We start from the raw sequence: 16822 nt of genomic DNA, 5'->3' as shown, positions 1-16822 counted from the left end.
ACTCGTACAGTCATAAAATTAACTAAATCCTAGGAAAACTTGAACACAGAAATATAAAGATGAACTAAATCCTAAATGTGGTGGAATAGACTTAAGAAACCAAGAGCCTCATCTAGATTCAGAAGCTTGAAGGGATACAAAGGTATCAATAGTTGAGAAAAGGATGAAACTCAGACCCACTTCACAATAACATCAAACCCTATACTCTCATCAGATAGAAGAAGTTTAATTTTGACATAGAAATCTTGATTTCAATACATTGCATCACTTTTATGATTTAATGAACTCTTTTCATGATTTAATGAACTCTAGAGTACTTTTGAGTGGTTTTTAATATGTGAGTCATGTCAATAAATGTCGTACTCTTTGCACCAATTAACCCCAGCAATTGGGTTTCATTCCAAAACAATGTTAATCTACCTAGGGCCTCATGAGATGTTAGACAAACTTATAATTTATATCTTATACCCATATGTAGTATATCGTTTCACCATATCTTTACCCACATAACTCCAGGTGGTATCTGCATTGGAAGATGTAACAGGGAGAAAATCATGCTGTGCAACTAGTGAATCTTCTCCAGTACAATCATACTTGGTACACTGTAAGTCAGCCATAACTTGCTCACAAAGTCATAACAGAACAATTGAACGAGCAACTTTAAGCAAAGAAGTCATCAAAAACAATATGATTAGGCCTTTTCCATTAGCATCAAGGTCAAGCACATCCTCCTCAGCTGTTGAAAAGAGTCACAGAATAACGACATCAAAAGCAGAAAGAAGAATCCAATTATGTTACGGGGAGCTGTTTAACTAATATCAGTGTGAAGTGTAAAAGAAATGGTGATGGTATGCTATATTGACAGTGGTTAAGAGGATCGTTACTTTATCACAGTACATATGCTATAGAACAGATGTGGTAATTTATCATAGAGCCATCTATAGCTAGCTCCAAAGAATTGAATCTCGTGAGGTACAAAAGCATTCATCAGTGATCATATTCAACCTTCACAACCTCATAAAGAAACACATTATAGTATATCAAACAATGCTATACATCCAAAGTAATTAAACAAACACCATTAGCTTGTGGATAGCTGTCAACTACCCAGTCATGTCAAAACTAAGCTCTGGTAGACTGGTTCTCATGTTGAGATGTGTCTACGCTTGATTAATGGTCATTTCACTTTAATTGAGCTCATCCAAGGTGCAACCCATATCAAATTTTCTGATATTCTGTTTGGCTCAACCTGATTTTTCATATTTATCATCTTTCAAGCACATGAAGTAAATTAAACATGCTTAACCAAGGACCAAGGTACTAGAAATTTAAAGAAATATTATAAACGTTGAAATCTTCATCATCTTCTTCTAGGTTGTCTTTGAATAGTTTCAACTTAGGAGATTGTACAGAGAGAGAGAGAGACAGAAAATTATCGTGGGATGGATGCGAAATTGGTTAGTCTACTCTATACATAGGACAACCTTGGTCATTGCACTCAATATGATAATTGTCATCAATAAAGTCTCTGATGGTTGAATAAAAGATCCAGAGTTCAATCCTGCTTAAACCAAAAAACTTATTGGTATTTTGGTCATTGCACATAATATGATAATTGTTATTGCTAAAATTTCTGATGTTTGAATAAAAGATATGAGGTCCAATTCAATGACGGAGGGAGGGGGGAGGTGCCCCTAAACTTCCAAATTTTTCACTGCTAACATAGTACATGTATCATTATGCCCTCCCTGACAAAAGAAGACACTAGGCGTAGTTGTGCACAAAAAGCAAATTCTACTGCTATGGGAAATCATGTGGGAGACCCGCCTAATAAGGATTTAAAAAAAAAAAAAAAAAAAAGATTCTATAGTAAAATGAAATAGGAATCACACAATGTCATCCTATTGCCACAAGGAAATAGGAAATCATATGGGAATGGGACCCACCTAATAATGATTTTTTTTAAAAAAATCTTATAGCAAAATGAAATAGGAAAGATATATTCAAGGTTATTGAGTGTGACCAAATCATGCAACAGTTTCAAAATATGAAAAATCGTTGAGGGCAATTGAGTAAATTAAGCTAGGTGTGAAAAAACAAATTAAAGTTAGATTTTATGTTAGATTCTATATGACAATTATATTAGCATATAGTTGTTTATTTATTTTGTTATTAATATTGATTAATTTTTTTAGATTAGTTTTTTACTTTTAATCTTTTTCCCCGACCTAAACTCCTGGCTCCGCCACTGGTTCAATCTACACTTACACCAAAGATAAGAATTGACCACACCGGGCAAACTTGTTTATGGTCAATCAATAACTTTCAACCTACAACTCAAAAAAAATAACTTTTAACCTTCTTTTTTTTTTTTTTACATTAAATTTTTACATCTTTTTGTTGTTGTTGTTGTTGTTTTTTTTTTTTTTTTTTTTTAATAAACTTCAATCTTTATGTGAAGCAGTAAAAACTGAAAAGAACAGCAATATGCCTTACAAAGATCTGATAGTTGCATAATTGCACTATGGAATTATTTCGGTTTTTCAAATCCATATTATTATTATTAACACAAAAGCATGCCATAAAATCCATATTATTGATATCGCATTAATTAAGCATGACTTATGAGTTATGAGTACTATTTTGCTAGCTTAAAAAAAATTGTGTAATAAAATTCATCATAAATTAATCAATTTTGTTATTGATAATCTCTAAAAATACTACTTTTTATAAATAAATAAAAAAACCTATTTGAAAAAAAAAATAAAAATAAAAAAGAAAAGGTTAACAAAGGAAATTACATAATTCTCTAGGAACGGTGTCGTTTCGTTGAGCACTCCAGAAACCCAATAGTGCAAAGTGCAAAGCTAGGGGTTTTGGGTTTTCGACTTTTTGTTTTCGTTTTCCCTCTGTAGTCTGAACCAGGCTGACTTGTAGTTGTAGTAGTAGTGGTAGCTAGTAGCATTTGCAAATAGCAAAGCTAAATACAAAAAAATGTGGTATCTGTGTATGTTCTTCCACAGATTGTTAGATTACAGAAAAGCAGAGGTCGAATCACTAGCACAACTCTTCTTAGACGGCAAAGACAACTGGTCTTCGTTGGAGTGGAGGCTTCCGCTACATCACCACCCCGACTCTCCTTTCCATTACGTCAACCTCCCTTCCGAGGATATCGCTCGTAACATCGCCAATCGAAGTACTCATCACCCCCTTACTCTGTCTTTGTCTTTGTCTTTGTCTTGTTTGTTTGTTTTTGTTTTTTGTTAGTTTTAGTGATACTATTTTCAATATGCTTTTACAATTACATTTTAACTTTGGGGTCTGGTAAATTGTAGGTATACTTGTGAAGGGTATATATGAAATTTGGGGAGAAGGGAGTAGCTATGAAGAATTGGAAGAGTGCATAAGGAGCTATCCAGATGAGAGGAAGTTGCCATATTTGGAGCCTGGAACCACTTTCAAAATTACTGTTGATAGCTTTGGGAAAGTCATTAGCTTCCAAGACCAAAATGATCGAATTAAACGATTTACCTACATTCCTTTCAAGGTATATGTTAATGCTCCTATTCATTGATATTTGTGATTTAAGTTTTCGATTTTTGGGATAGTTGATTTTTCCGTCATTGTAGTTTGTAAGTTATTCGCTATATTTTTAATGGGTCTGGTAGAGGTCGTGATAGGCAGCCTTAGGGTGCATTTGGATAAGCTGTTGCAAAATGATGTTTTGGGTTTAAAATGAACTTCTGTAAAAATAAAAGCTATAAGGAGTTGCTGTTGCAAAATGGAGTTTTGGGTTTTAAAGACGCTCTTTTGGGCTCCTAAAAGGCCTAACCAAATGGACCCTTATCCCCAATTTGTTTTGGAAAGGCTGACTGCCGAACTCAAACCCATGACTGGTTGCTTTTGGTGGAAGGCACTTGCCAGTTGCCAATGCACCAAGGCTCAACCTCTTACATTTTGCTTAGATTAAAAAAGAAAAAGAAAAAGTAGATGTCTTTTTGCAAAAATAAAATTCCTTAATGTTTCTTTATAAACTCAAAAGAGAAGGTGTGAGACATATTTATACATGTATGTATCTATGTTGTAATAATTGTCATTGGTAGCAGTTTTTCTGACCTATATAGGCTGCAGGGTCAAGTTAATTTGAAGAATCCAGACCATAAGTTTTGGGTTATGGAAACTGATGACTATGGATCTAGTAATGGACTTCCACCAGTTGAAGGAAGGAGAATCTTTTTTGGTCGGGAAGTTGGGGGTGCCAATAGGAGCCTTTTGCCAACATATCAGTTAAAAAGCCGCAATTATCTTGGCCCAACTGCCATGGATGCAGAAATGGCTTTCTTAATGGCCAACCAAGCATTGGCCACACCGGGCAAACTTGTCTATGACCCATTTGTTGGCACTGGTAGCATTCTTGTTGCTGCAGCTCACTTTGGAGCAATGACAATGGTTTGTATTTCTTGCTCTTTTTCTGAATTCTGAATCATTTGAACTATTTGCACATAAATACTTTTCTTTCAGTATGAACTGATGTAAATTGTTCAGGGTGCAGACATAGACATTAGGGTAGTTCGTGATGGGCGAGGCCCTGATTGTAATGTTTGGAGCAATTTTAAGCAGGTATATGTGCTTTACAATTTTGGATTTTGAACATTTTTTTAGTACTTTAAAATGCTTTCCGTTATCATCAACAGACAACTAAAAAAGAGAAATTTGTAGGTTGAAACTCCCTGGTGTGACTAAAAGTCAATTATGAGACTTTTTAGTCCTATAATTCTAGCTAATCCCATTCTTTTTGCAGTATGGGTTACCGATGCCAGTTGGACTGTTGAGGGCAGATAATAACCTTCCTCCATGGCGCCCTGGATTGAAAGAGGTCATTTCTTGCAAACTTTCTTTTTACTGTTGTATATGAGTCCTTACCTTGTTTGTTTTCTTGTAATTTATACGGTTCTTTTTCAATTCAAAATGCATCCTTAATCTATCATTTGTGCTATGCCATTCAGAGTTTTGAATTGTTTCATTGTAACTACTTTTCCTATTATATTATTTAATACTTATTATCATTTGAGTGAAACATATCAGCATACTAACTTTTATTTCTTGATAATGACATTATGATAGATTATTAATTCTGATTATTGCAAACTGATAAAAGCAATGAGACATGGCATTATATTAAAGGTCCAAGAAGACCTATAGTTGCATAGCACTTGATTCTCTTGTGGTTTGATATTTTGTATTTTACCACTGTGATTCTCCATGGAGCCCCAACTCTAGCTGAGAAGCACCCTCCATCCACTCCCCTTCTCTGTGATAATGGTATGAGTTGGGTTTGCTAAATAGCAGTGCAGTCTTTTTGATTATGGACATTTACTACCCAAAGACAAAGTGCATTGAACCTTTTTCAACATCTAATAAAGTATATAATATGATAAAATTTTAGCGGTTTGTTTGGAGAATCCCAATGGCAGTAGTTCTTTCAAAATGTTTCAATTTGATGATTTCATAGATGCTAATGTTTGGCAGGGTTTATCTACAATTTATTACATCCACCTTTTTTTCTTTTGAAGTGTAATCACAGTATATGCTCTTAGCTTTAAGGTGATTTTTTCTAAAGATTTGATGGTAAAACCATGAAATAGCTGATTTAAGGGATAACTAATGCGCCATTTTAAGTAATTTAATGAAATTGATAAAACTGTAAGTTTTGTTTGGTTAGTAATAATCACTGTGTAAAATTCTAAGGCTGAATATAGTCCTGGCTGAGGATAATAAAGTGGTTTATCAATTATCATTGTCAAAAGGATAATGGCTAGATGTACTCTATAATACCATTACTTCATTTACATCCATGCATTAAGATTTATTATTTTTTACTAGATTATGCTTTGAGCTGGATTCTAAATGAATGAGCTGGGTGATCGAGCATTGCATTTTCTTTCATTGGTGTCAGTGATTTTTACTGGATGAGTAATTGATATGTAGACTTACTTCTATTGATATTACATATTTAGAGTTCAGACCTGGTTTTTATGTGATATTTGCAAATATGGGCATGGATGAAGTCTTCCTATTTAAGTTGGCTTCATGCCTTCCAAAGATATAAATTTCATGATACGTCACGTACAGATCAGCACACTAGGATTTATCACTTTAATTTGGCAATTTTTTCCCCTATCCAACATAACAGATCTGTAGAAAAATGATTCTGTGTCTAAAAACAAAGCAAATTTAAGAAGAGAATGATAGATGAGAATTTGAATTTATAGAGTGTTCAATTATTTGGTGCAAGGACCAAGCTCAAGAAGATAAATAAGATTTTCTAGTAATTCTAGTGAATAAGGAGATTGTGTACAATAAAGTTGTATGTTTGCTTCTCTCTGTTCTGTTGGACACACCTGGTGTAATGATGAGGAAATAAAATCAGTTTGGATCGTGAGACTTTGGCAGAGACAAATGGGCTAGTAATATATATCTATATATGTGGATGACATTGAGAATCACATTTCGATATGGAGATCATATAGTGGTGTTTTATGTGAGTGAGGAATCAATGTTAAACTCATGGCAAGGTATTCAAATATGGAATTAATGGATAGGCCCCAAACTTGCAGAAGCATGGGTTATCTATTTGAATACTCTCCTTTGATTAAATTCATCCCTCCTCTTGGAGCAGAGTGTTCTAATTTTATTTTTGGTAAATCCAGATTCCAGACTGTATGCTAGGGAAGCTGATAAGATCATAAGATGCCTTGATGTGGCAGTGCTGCTGGGTCACCTAAAAAAACTAAGGGTATTTCACCTGGCGTTGCTTAATTGTATGTCAAACTGATGATGCTCCAATGTGGTGGTGCATGGCATTAGAGGTAACATGTGGGATAGTGATTGTGACTCTTGACAAATATACCATGTACCAGGGTAAGAATAGAAAGTTCCCTATATATCAAATAGGGTAAATTTAAGATGTTCAACTGTGCTATACTGTCCTAGTTTTTTTGCTTGGCAAATAGGGGGAGATGCTGGTGGGGTTCGAATCCCAGTTCCCTGGCTCTGCAAGAGGTGTTGATACCACTGGGGTATTGCTCAAAAGCCATGCTATACTGTCCCAGTTTGGTATCACTCAAACCTCATACCATACTGTCCTAGTTTGTACTAACATCTTTTCTCTCATGCCCGAACTTTTGAGGACATTGAGAGACCTATAGATATGTTGAAGAACTTTCTTGGTAGGACTTTGTTTGAGTGGTCTCGTATTTGGGGTCTTACACAGAGTAGTTCCTTGTCTGATTTCCTTATCTCTATTAGACTTTCCTTATGATTTGACTGTATTTGTTTCAAGGGCAGTGAGTTTACAATCGTAAACACATTGTTCTTTTTCATCAATAAAATTCTTATTATCTATAAAAAAAAAATAAAAAATAAAAAAATTGGAAATTTGGAGTTTGGAAAAATTTCAATCTGCCAATTCATGGAAGGTAGTTTCTTCCCGTATGGCTACTTCTTCTTTCCAACAGAATTTAAATTTATATAGAATGTTTCATATTGACAGCTTTGGTTTAAATTAGCCAGATTCACCAAATGCAGCTTCTTCCCTCTTTCCATAGCCAGTTTTAAGAAGCTGATAATAGCACAGGAAGTTATCAAAAAAGGGTCGCCCAATGTGTGCCATTCATTTATAAATTCATAAAAAGGCTTACTAGCCTCTTTTTTTTTGTTTGTTTGCATTTCATTGTGAAATAGTATATCAATTCCTCATTCAGCCTTATCCTATATTTTAATTTACCCACATGGACTTATCACAGGATTTCACCCTGATGCTTTTGAAATTGGGGAAGAAAATGAATAAATTTGTTGACCTAGAACTAAATTTTGATGATGAATAAACCATAAGGCTTGAGGGTGTGTTATGATTTTAAAAGTCTAGACAGAGAAGTAAGCATGTGGTTCCCTCTACCTTGGGGTGGCAATGCAGACACTGGGGTACCATCCTATCTTCCCCTAATCTAATGGATTTGTGGGGTTCTTATCTGCATTAGGAGTGCATGCTAAAGTTCATGAGCATGTTTTGAATGGCTTATTGAGCTCGTGGTTGGGACTTGGGAAGGTCAAATGACTAGTGACCTGAATGGAATGGCTGGATGTGGGAATCATTTTGATATATGCAATGAAGTTTTTTTTTTTGGAACATACTATTGTCATTATTGCTGATATCTTTTTCACCTTTTGAAATTGAAGAATTTAAAGTTGTTTGTTTTGAACAATCTGAACTTACTAGGTTCATTTCATTACATTGGGTTGACGGCTTGATCTTTCAAATATTGCTTCTTAACTTGTTTTTTTCTGCATCTTGTTTAAGATGAGACTTGAAACAATTCTGTAAGAGACTTATGGTGGCATTTTATGGTCCTAGTTGCCAGGAATCTAATTGCCTACTTTAGAATTTGTGGCTCCACAATTTTAATTTTCCATTCAGTTTGCTGCATCCTATGTGCTGATTCATATGCTTTGCTGTTAGGTATTTGATGCAATAATCTGTGATCCTCCTTATGGAGTTCGTGCTGGGGGGCGTAAATCTGGTGGACGTAAGTTGCTGAAGGGGACTGTGGACCCTTATACTGTTCCTGATGACAAGAGGACAGACCACATACCATCCACTGGAGCTTACAGCTTAGTCGAGTGTGTCCATGATTTGCTTGACCTTGCTGCTAGGATGCTTATAATGGGGGGCAGGCTTGTTTTCTTTTACCCTGTATTAAGAGAAGATGATAATGTAGAAAACCATTTCCCAGAGCATCCATGTTTCAAACTGATTGCTACTTCCGAGCAGATATTGAGCTCACGTTATAGCCGTGTATTACTGACCATGGTCAAGATAAGTCCCTACACTGAGGAAATTGCAGAGGCAGCTCGGATAAAACATATAGATTTTAGGGAAAACCATCTGAAGTGGTTAGAAGACGGTAATCTTCATTCTGCAGTTTTCAGTCCAGATCCTCAGTTAACTGCAACTGGTGATTCTAAACTCGGTAAAGAACCTAAGCCAAAATATAGAGGGAAATACGTATAGGCTTGAAAATTGCCTGCTTTCAAAAGCTGTGTTAGCTTGAGCAATTATGCCTGCGACTTTTTTATGGCCTTCCATGTATCTCTCATATTTGAAGAGAGAGAGAGAGAGCTTGATGCATCCCTTATTAGTTTTCGTTGTTTTATGGTAATGTATTTGTAATTTACCATGGTGATTAAAGCCAATATGATGAGCTTCTTGTTTTCAAATTTTAGCTAATTCAACATCCTCCAACTGGCGCGTCATCAATTATAAGTTAGCTACAATTTATTCTACACCACTTCGGGAATCAACCGTCCCAACAAAATAAAAGAAGGGGGTAAGATTGTCTACTATGACCTCTCCCAAACACTACAAATGAGAGTTATGTACCTTGTGAACCACTCAAAGTGATCACTTTTGGGTTGTTTACATGATATGCAGGCATGCATAGAGTTACAGCTTTTTCTTTTTTCATTTTTTGGTCACCAAAACCACATTTGTGAGTCTGTAGCCAAAGTTCTTTACCTATGCTCTTCCTCTACGTGCAGCCCAGGAAGTCACCCCGTTGACCTCCTTACCAATATAAATTGGGTATCTCTAGTATTGCCACGTTTACTTTTTGAAAGTTCTACTTTTTTCTACGTTAGCATTTTCACTTAAGAGGAGTTAATTTTTTTTTTTTTTTTTTTAATTTAGAGCATAAGATTATTAGTAAATCATTATATATTAGTTGAAAGTTAAAACCAATTAAGACAAAAACTCATGTCACGAGTTTTAGTTTTATGTGAATAATACTTCAACAGTAAATAAATTTTGATTAAATTATACTTTGTTAATCCTTCTTAGGATTTCCTCATGTATTACCACACTAGCTTAGTTTAAAACCAATTAAATCTCAAAATCAATGTGTTTTGTATTAAACTAAAGCAACCTAGAGCTATAGAACTTCTGATTAAATTAAGTTTGATTTTCTTGAAATAAATTTTATTATATAGATCATAAAGTAAATAATAAGATGACATTTGGTGTGCGTTTTTTTTTTTTTTTAAGACAACCCTCCTATCAAAAAAAAAAAAAAAGACAATATGTAATTTAAAAATATAATTTTCAAATATTAATGTAATAAAAAGTTATTAAGTGGTATAATGTTACAAAGAGTGAAAAAGTTACATTAGGTATAACTTGATCATGACCTGACATAAAATATTAATTATTTAACTCTTTTGCATAGTGCATATGTGTATAACTGTGTATCTTTATATTTATATATAAAAAAAATTATACAAAATATATATATCCTTAAGAAAATGGAGAAATTATTCAATATTTTGACTAGTGTATAATAAAAGTAAGGTTAAAATACAAAATTCACCCTCTAAATTTCACCATAATTCATTTCAATTCTCTAAAAAAAAAATTTTCTTCAAATCAATCCTTTAAGATTCAAATTTATTTAATTAATATCTCTTCATCAACTTTTGTTAAGTGTTGTGGTTAATTGTCAAAATTTTTAATTTTTTCTTAAAATTTTGTTAAAATTATAAAAATCCAATTAATTATTGAAAATTTAAAAATAAATTTTAACGGAGCCCTTGTTCTGATATAATTTGAAGGCGAACAATTAATTTTCATATAAAATGACATGAGTGCAATCTCCATAGTCCATACCAAATACATAAGCGTGGGTATATAACAGGTATGTCTACGCATAGATAGCAGACATGTTCCACAAAGCTTCTTTTTCTTTTCTTTTTTCAAATAAGAAAATCATGTTCTAAAATCTAAATTACTGTGGTAATTAAGCTTCCCAACAATTATACGAGTGTTCCCCTCAAAAAAAAAAAAAACAAAACAAAACAAAAAACAAAAAACGAAACAAAAACAATTATACGACTGTGTATTAATTGGTCCGTCGTTTTATTTGGATAGGACACGATTTTCCTCTTATTCATTAAGTGGTGGCCCAAACAAGTATTTATCTATAATTTTAGGGTACGTTTCTGTAGTTTGTTGTAGACCTTAGTAACAACTCGCTATAGTTTGACCTCTTTTTGAACTGTACCTAATTATGACATAACCTGGCCAAATCAACTTAGCACGAACCGTTCACTAAGACTCTCTTCCAAACTTAAAATTTCTTCTTTTATTGATTCGGTTTTAATGGATTTTTACATACAATATAAAGTCATATTAGAAATTTTCATATAGTAACGGCATTACTTGTTAACTTTTTTTTATATATTTTTATTTATTTATGAGAAGGTATAACTTGTTAACTTGATGTGAAATTCTCAAATATAAATATTTTCTTTGTCAGAACTACTAATAACGTTAAGTAATTTTTTTTTTTTTTTTTTTGTAAATTGATTTTAAATTCCCCCTTAATTATTTACTTTCTTTTTTTTTATATTTAACATGTTATATTTTATTCTTAAAATTCTATATATATATATATATATGTATTTGAATTTGGATTAATCTTTTTATTTTAAGTTTTTTAGCTTATATGCTTGTATAAAACTTCCTAAAGCCTTAATTTTTGTTAAGTACAACTATACTTTTGCCAACTTTCAACAACTAAGTAAATATATCCGAAAAGAAAGACTATGCATACAAAATTTTAGTAAAAATACTAATCCAAATCCATACTTAATTCCCCCTCAAAAAAAAAAATGCATACTTAATTGTTTTATATATGATTTAACTTTATTTCATGTTTTATGTATAGCACATAATGCATTTTCTTTTCTTCTTTTGTAGAATTGTTACTGTGGGGCCCAATAATTTATGGGCCAGGCCCACTTGCTCGTGGGGAGTCCAAAGGCCCAAGCCGAAAAAGGTAATGGCCCGGAGATGCAGCCGAGGACGGCTTCGTCCTCGGCAGACCCAAAGCTCCATTGAGGGTAGGGGTAAAAAAGAGATAAAGGAATAAATGTGGAAGGAGATCTAAAATATCTTGGGAGAGTTATCCTTACTACCCTTCCCAGATAAGACTCTGCACCTAACAAAGTCGTATTCTCCAGCTTTATCAACCATCTCCAACAATTCCGGGATTAGACTGATGGGACAAATATCAGTCTTGTAAAGGTTGACCCTACACGTGGACGAATGACAGCGGACGTAAGCTAGTATAAAAGGAAAAGTAAGTGAACCTAGAAAGGGGCTCTGATCCGATCTCCAAAAAGAAACTTCATGGGTGAAAACACCTTAACAACACATGCGCCATCATAAAAAAAACCACCGTTGGGTAACCGGGGTAAGACCCTAATGGTCCTCAGATCAAGTCCGAGGAGCCCAACCCCATAAGATGCGATGCTATATGGCTTAAATATTCAAACCCGACTCCTTTTTCTACAGGAATTCCTCTAAAATCAAGACCGGAACATCGCCCCGTGACCAACGGCAAGCTTTTCAAGCCCACTCTCTACAAATCATATTGTGAGGGATCTTTCACGTACGAGCCCAACATCATTATTGAGCCCCAAAAGAATCGTGTCCCTACAATTGGCACCGTCTGTGGGGAAGGCTTGCGCGTTGGCGTGGGTGACGGTGGAGTCGACTCTCTAGCAAGCAGAGGTTCGTGAGGTTTCCTACGTCTCCGGCAACACACAGCGGTTGCTCCGACATAAACTTCTGCTAGGGGCTATGCCTTGCGGTGCCAACGGCGCGGGCAGCTCTAGGGGCTTTTGGCCACAAACCAGCTCTCCCCGCCCTGGTCTAGGGGCTTACATTCGAAGCATAAACGAAAGTAAAAAAATAAAAATAAAAAAAAAATAAAAAAAAAATCTTACAAGTTTTGGACAGAACCAAGGCCTTGCATGGTCCTCGGACTCAAGCCTATGGGGAAACTAAGTACAAAAAGAAAAAATCACAAGTTTTTGACAGAACCAAGGCCTTGCATGGTCCTCGGACTCAAGCCTATGGGGAAACCAAGTACAAAAAGAAAAAATCACAAGTTTTGGACAGAACCAAGGCCTTGCATGGTCCTCGGACTCAAGCCTATGGGGAAACCAAGTACAAAAAAAAATCACAAGTTTTGGACAGAACCAAGGCCTTGCATGGTCCTCGGACTCAAGCCTATGGGGAAACCAAGTACAAAAAGAAAAAATCACAAGTTTTGGACAGAACCAAGGCCTTGCATGGTCCTCGGACTCGAGCCTATGGGGAAACCAAGTACAAAAAGAAAAAATCACAAGTTTTGGACAGAACCAAGGCCATGCTTGGTCTTCGGACTCAAGCCTATGGGGAAACCAAGTACAAAAGGGAAACCTTACGAGTTTTGGACAGAACCAAGGCCTTGCATGGTCCTCGGACCCAAGCCTATGGGGAAACCAACTATTTAAAAAAAAAAAAAAAAAAAAAACTGTGGCACATAAACCTCAAAATCCATCCGAAGAGAACTCCTCGTTAACAGTTGGGTTAATCCCTTAATTGCACGGATTCCCCGGTCTACCCTCTGATCCCCAGTACCAAAGGGGTTGATGCGATACGGTGCAATGTATTACCCAAAAGCACAATCAAAGTCCCTCGCTACTCGGCCACCCTCTCGGACGAATTATTTCGAGTTTATCGTTCTCGGACATTGGTCTAGCATACATCGCGCAGCACTCAGCGGTTATCCTGATTAGTTCCAAGAGTTTAATTTATTAAGGATTACCCTTGTTATACTTGATAATATTTGTGAGTTTAAACCAGTAGAAATCTGCGTTAAGGCATTTTTCTGCCCGGAATATCATTAAGGACAAGCTTACATTTAATATTCATGCACAAAGTAGTTGTTGCAGAGAAGAAAAGTATGTATAAAGAAATAAACACATCTTTTATTAAGACAAAGGAACATTACAGTGTACAATGAAAAGCTGAAACAAGCTTACATTAAAGCTAACTACGTAAGTAAAGAAAAATACAAGAGAGTGAAGGTAAAGCCGAGGAGGTAGCACAGAGGAGAGGTTGGCTACTGCTTCGAGACCTTATTCCTCCTCAATGCTTTTGCACGCCCATAACTCAGGCAGCAAAAGAACCCAACTTGAGCCTCACACCGCTGAAGGAAAGATGCGGGGAGCCGGAAGCTGAGGAGCCTTCACCAAAAGTTTGCCTGCGACAAGGCAGAGGCGCTGGTGGCGGAGAATCTTTCTTCTGACATACCAAAATTCTGGCATGAACAGAACCTGTTTCGGATTTTGACTAAAAGAGGGAGAAACACCCTTTCCCCTCTACCGAACTGGAATATTCTCTTGAATTTATGCCTCATTTGCCCCGTACATCACTCTTTTGAGTCTCAGGAGGACACTGCTCCTCTGTGACGGAGAGAGTTCCTTTTCCCCAACCCTCGCCTCAAACATGATGTGCTAAGGGAGGAAACTGAAGGATTTGTGCGTAGGTAAAGCAACTTTCTCTCTTATTTATTTAAAAAGATGAGGTGGTGGCATTTAATTCACGCAGCGTCCCAAGGAACGCTACAGACAAAATGTCTCTGGCTCGATTTCCAACGCCGTCTGCAACCCTGAGATTAAAGGAGTCTCGTGAAGGCGCACCTCGAACACTGGGACGCCAAAAAGTACCGCATGACCAAAGACTACGGGAATACCTATTAATTTGTGGGCCCAGTAAATTCGCGGCCCAGGCCCGTTCAGCATAGGGGCCCAGGGACAGAACCAAGGCTTTGCATGGTCCTCGGACTCAAGCTTATGGGGAAACCAAGTACAAAAAGAAAAAATCACAAGTTTTGGACAGAACCAAGGCCTTGCATGGTCCTCGGACTCAAGCCTATGGGGAAACCAAGTACAAAAAGAAAAAATTACAAGTTTTGGACAGAACCAAGGCCTTGCATGGTCCTCGGACTCAAGCCTATGGGGAAACCAAGTACAAAAAATAAAAATCACAAGTTTTGGACAGAACCAAGGCCTTGCATGGTCCTCGGACTCAAGCCTATGGGGAAACCAAGTACAAAAAGAAAAAATCACAAGTTTTGGACAGAACCAAGGCCTTGCATGGTCCTCGGACTCAAGCCTATGGGGAAACCAAGTACAAAAAATAAAAATTACGAGTGTTGGACAGAACCAAGGCCTTGCATGGTCCTCGGACTCAAGCCTATGGGGAAACCGAGTACAAAAAATAAAAATTACGAGTGTTGGACAGTACCAAGGCCTTGCATGGTCCTCGGACTCAAGCCTATGGGGAAACCAACTGCTCGGATAGGGAAAGTTCTCGGCTTAAATACTGTAAAATGTTAAGGCCAATAAGAGTGTTAGGATGATGGCGGGACGTTCCGCTATTCGGTAGCCTAAGGGGGCTGCTCATTTTTGCGGGTGATATGTCTTCGAATAATTACTTCCTGCACCACATAGAACATCCAGTTCTAATCTCGGCTCTGTTTCGGGCAAATATTGCTATTTACAGGTACACATTGCTATGTCAAACAATTCTATTAAAATTATGGTTACATCTTTTTATCAGCAAGTATTATGGCTTTAGTTATCATTGATTCAAATGATATATTATTGTGTCTAGCAGCGCTTGCAAATTTGTAAAAACATAGACAGAACATGCGAAGTAAAATAACAACAATTTTTATTAATATAAAAATTATTACAACGTACAAAGTGGGGCTCAAACAAGCCTATACAAAAGGTGAGCTGCCGAAGCAACACTAACATCCGCAGTACAGATAAGTAAACAATCAGGTGTCTTTTAAACTCATCTTCAAAGTCTCTCCAACCTCTGCCTCAGTATTGCTCATATCGAAAGAAGAACCTTCTTTGGAAAAAGATGAAGGAGAAGGAAGAAGAATTTGAAGGAGAAGGAAGAAGAGGATGGAGGAGATGAATGAGGAAGATAGAGGACATGAGTAAAGAAGGAGGAGAAGAAGAGAGAAGAGATAAAAAGAAAGAAAAAGGAGCAAAAGAAGGAAGAAGTGAAAGCACCAGGAGGGAGCTGGTGCTAGGAAGACTAAGAAAGGGAGGCGGAGGGGGCCACCAGTGAACGAAGAGAGGAAGAAGTAAAGACACTTAGTCCCTGCCTCGTTCCTGACTCCTATCACACTGGGGCCATATTAGGTATGCTCGTAAGAGAGCGGTTGGTTACAATGATGGGAATTCTCGACTCAGTCACGCCGAAAGTTTGACGTGATGAGCCCCTGCTTCGGATTTTGGCTGAAAGGAAGGGGGGACAAATCTTAAATCTCCGCCATCCTTGCCCTGACCGAGCCATTTCGAACTTCGTTAAGACAGGGCGTTTCTGGGAAGGGAATGGTTTTTTCATTGCTTACTGCTATGGCGAGTGTATTTCAGGTTAAGGAATAACCGGAGAGTAAAAGTAAACTCCGGAAGGAATCTAAGGGTTTTCAAATCTTGGAGGGATTAAAGGGATTCATCTGTGGGAGAAACGATTCTTGTTTCTCCTCTTTATATAGGGGACGAAGAGGAGAATACTTAATGTGTTCAGATCCCCGAGGAAATCTGCAGACAAGAATACACCCGTTTCGTTCCCCCACGCCATCAATAACCGTCAAATATGGGAGGTCTCGTGAAGGGAAAATATTAAAGACGCGCTTCGGATAACCAAACGGCATAAGCGCATCATGAAGAAATTAAGAGGAGCATCTTGTAGACCGGTACACTTCTTGGGTAGGTGAAGAGTCGCCAGCGTCAGTCAAAGGCTGAATTAAGTGAGTCACAATAAAGGCCTGGTATTACCAAAACCCCCCATTCCAACCAGGATGTTGGACAGCAGGGTTTTGAGGGGCTATTGTAGGGCCCAATAATTTATGGGCCA

The 16822-nt window shown here is 36.6% G+C and overlaps 1 protein-coding gene across 1 annotated transcript; it reads left to right on the top strand.

Annotated features, from left to right (window-relative positions):
- The first annotated feature begins 2848 nt into the window (after positions 1–2848).
- LOC115982770 (tRNA (guanine(10)-N2)-methyltransferase homolog) lies at positions 2849–9276 on the top strand. Its single transcript, XM_031105484.1, has 6 exons — positions 2849–3196; positions 3336–3547; positions 4132–4449; positions 4546–4620; positions 4802–4876; positions 8519–9276. Exons 1-6 carry the CDS (start codon positions 2995–2997, stop codon positions 9068–9070), a joined length of 1434 nt encoding a protein of 477 aa, XP_030961344.1. The 5' UTR covers positions 2849–2994; the 3' UTR covers positions 9071–9276.
- The last annotated feature ends 7546 nt before the right edge of the window (positions 9277–16822 follow it).

The sequence above is a fragment of the Quercus lobata genome, chromosome 1, assembly GCF_001633185.2.
Source record: "Quercus lobata isolate SW786 chromosome 1, ValleyOak3.0 Primary Assembly, whole genome shotgun sequence".
Lineage (NCBI taxonomy): Eukaryota > Viridiplantae > Streptophyta > Magnoliopsida > Fagales > Fagaceae > Quercus > Quercus lobata.
This window is presented reverse-complemented; position numbering and strand designations above follow the sequence as displayed.

What these genes read in the sequence shown, in the direction of transcription:
- LOC115982770 (XM_031105484.1), top strand. Translation starts at nt 2,995, where the DNA reads ATGTGGTATCTGTGTATGTTCTTCCACAGATTGTTAGATTACAGAAAA. An exon ending in TCGTAACATCGCCAATCGAA is followed by an intron (nt 3,197 to 3,335) that starts GTACTCATCACC and finishes GGTAAATTGTAG; the next exon opens with GTATACTTGTGAAGGGTATA. An exon ending in TTTGGAGCAATTTTAAGCAG is followed by an intron (nt 4,621 to 4,801) that starts GTATATGTGCTT and finishes TTCTTTTTGCAG; the next exon opens with TATGGGTTACCGATGCCAGT.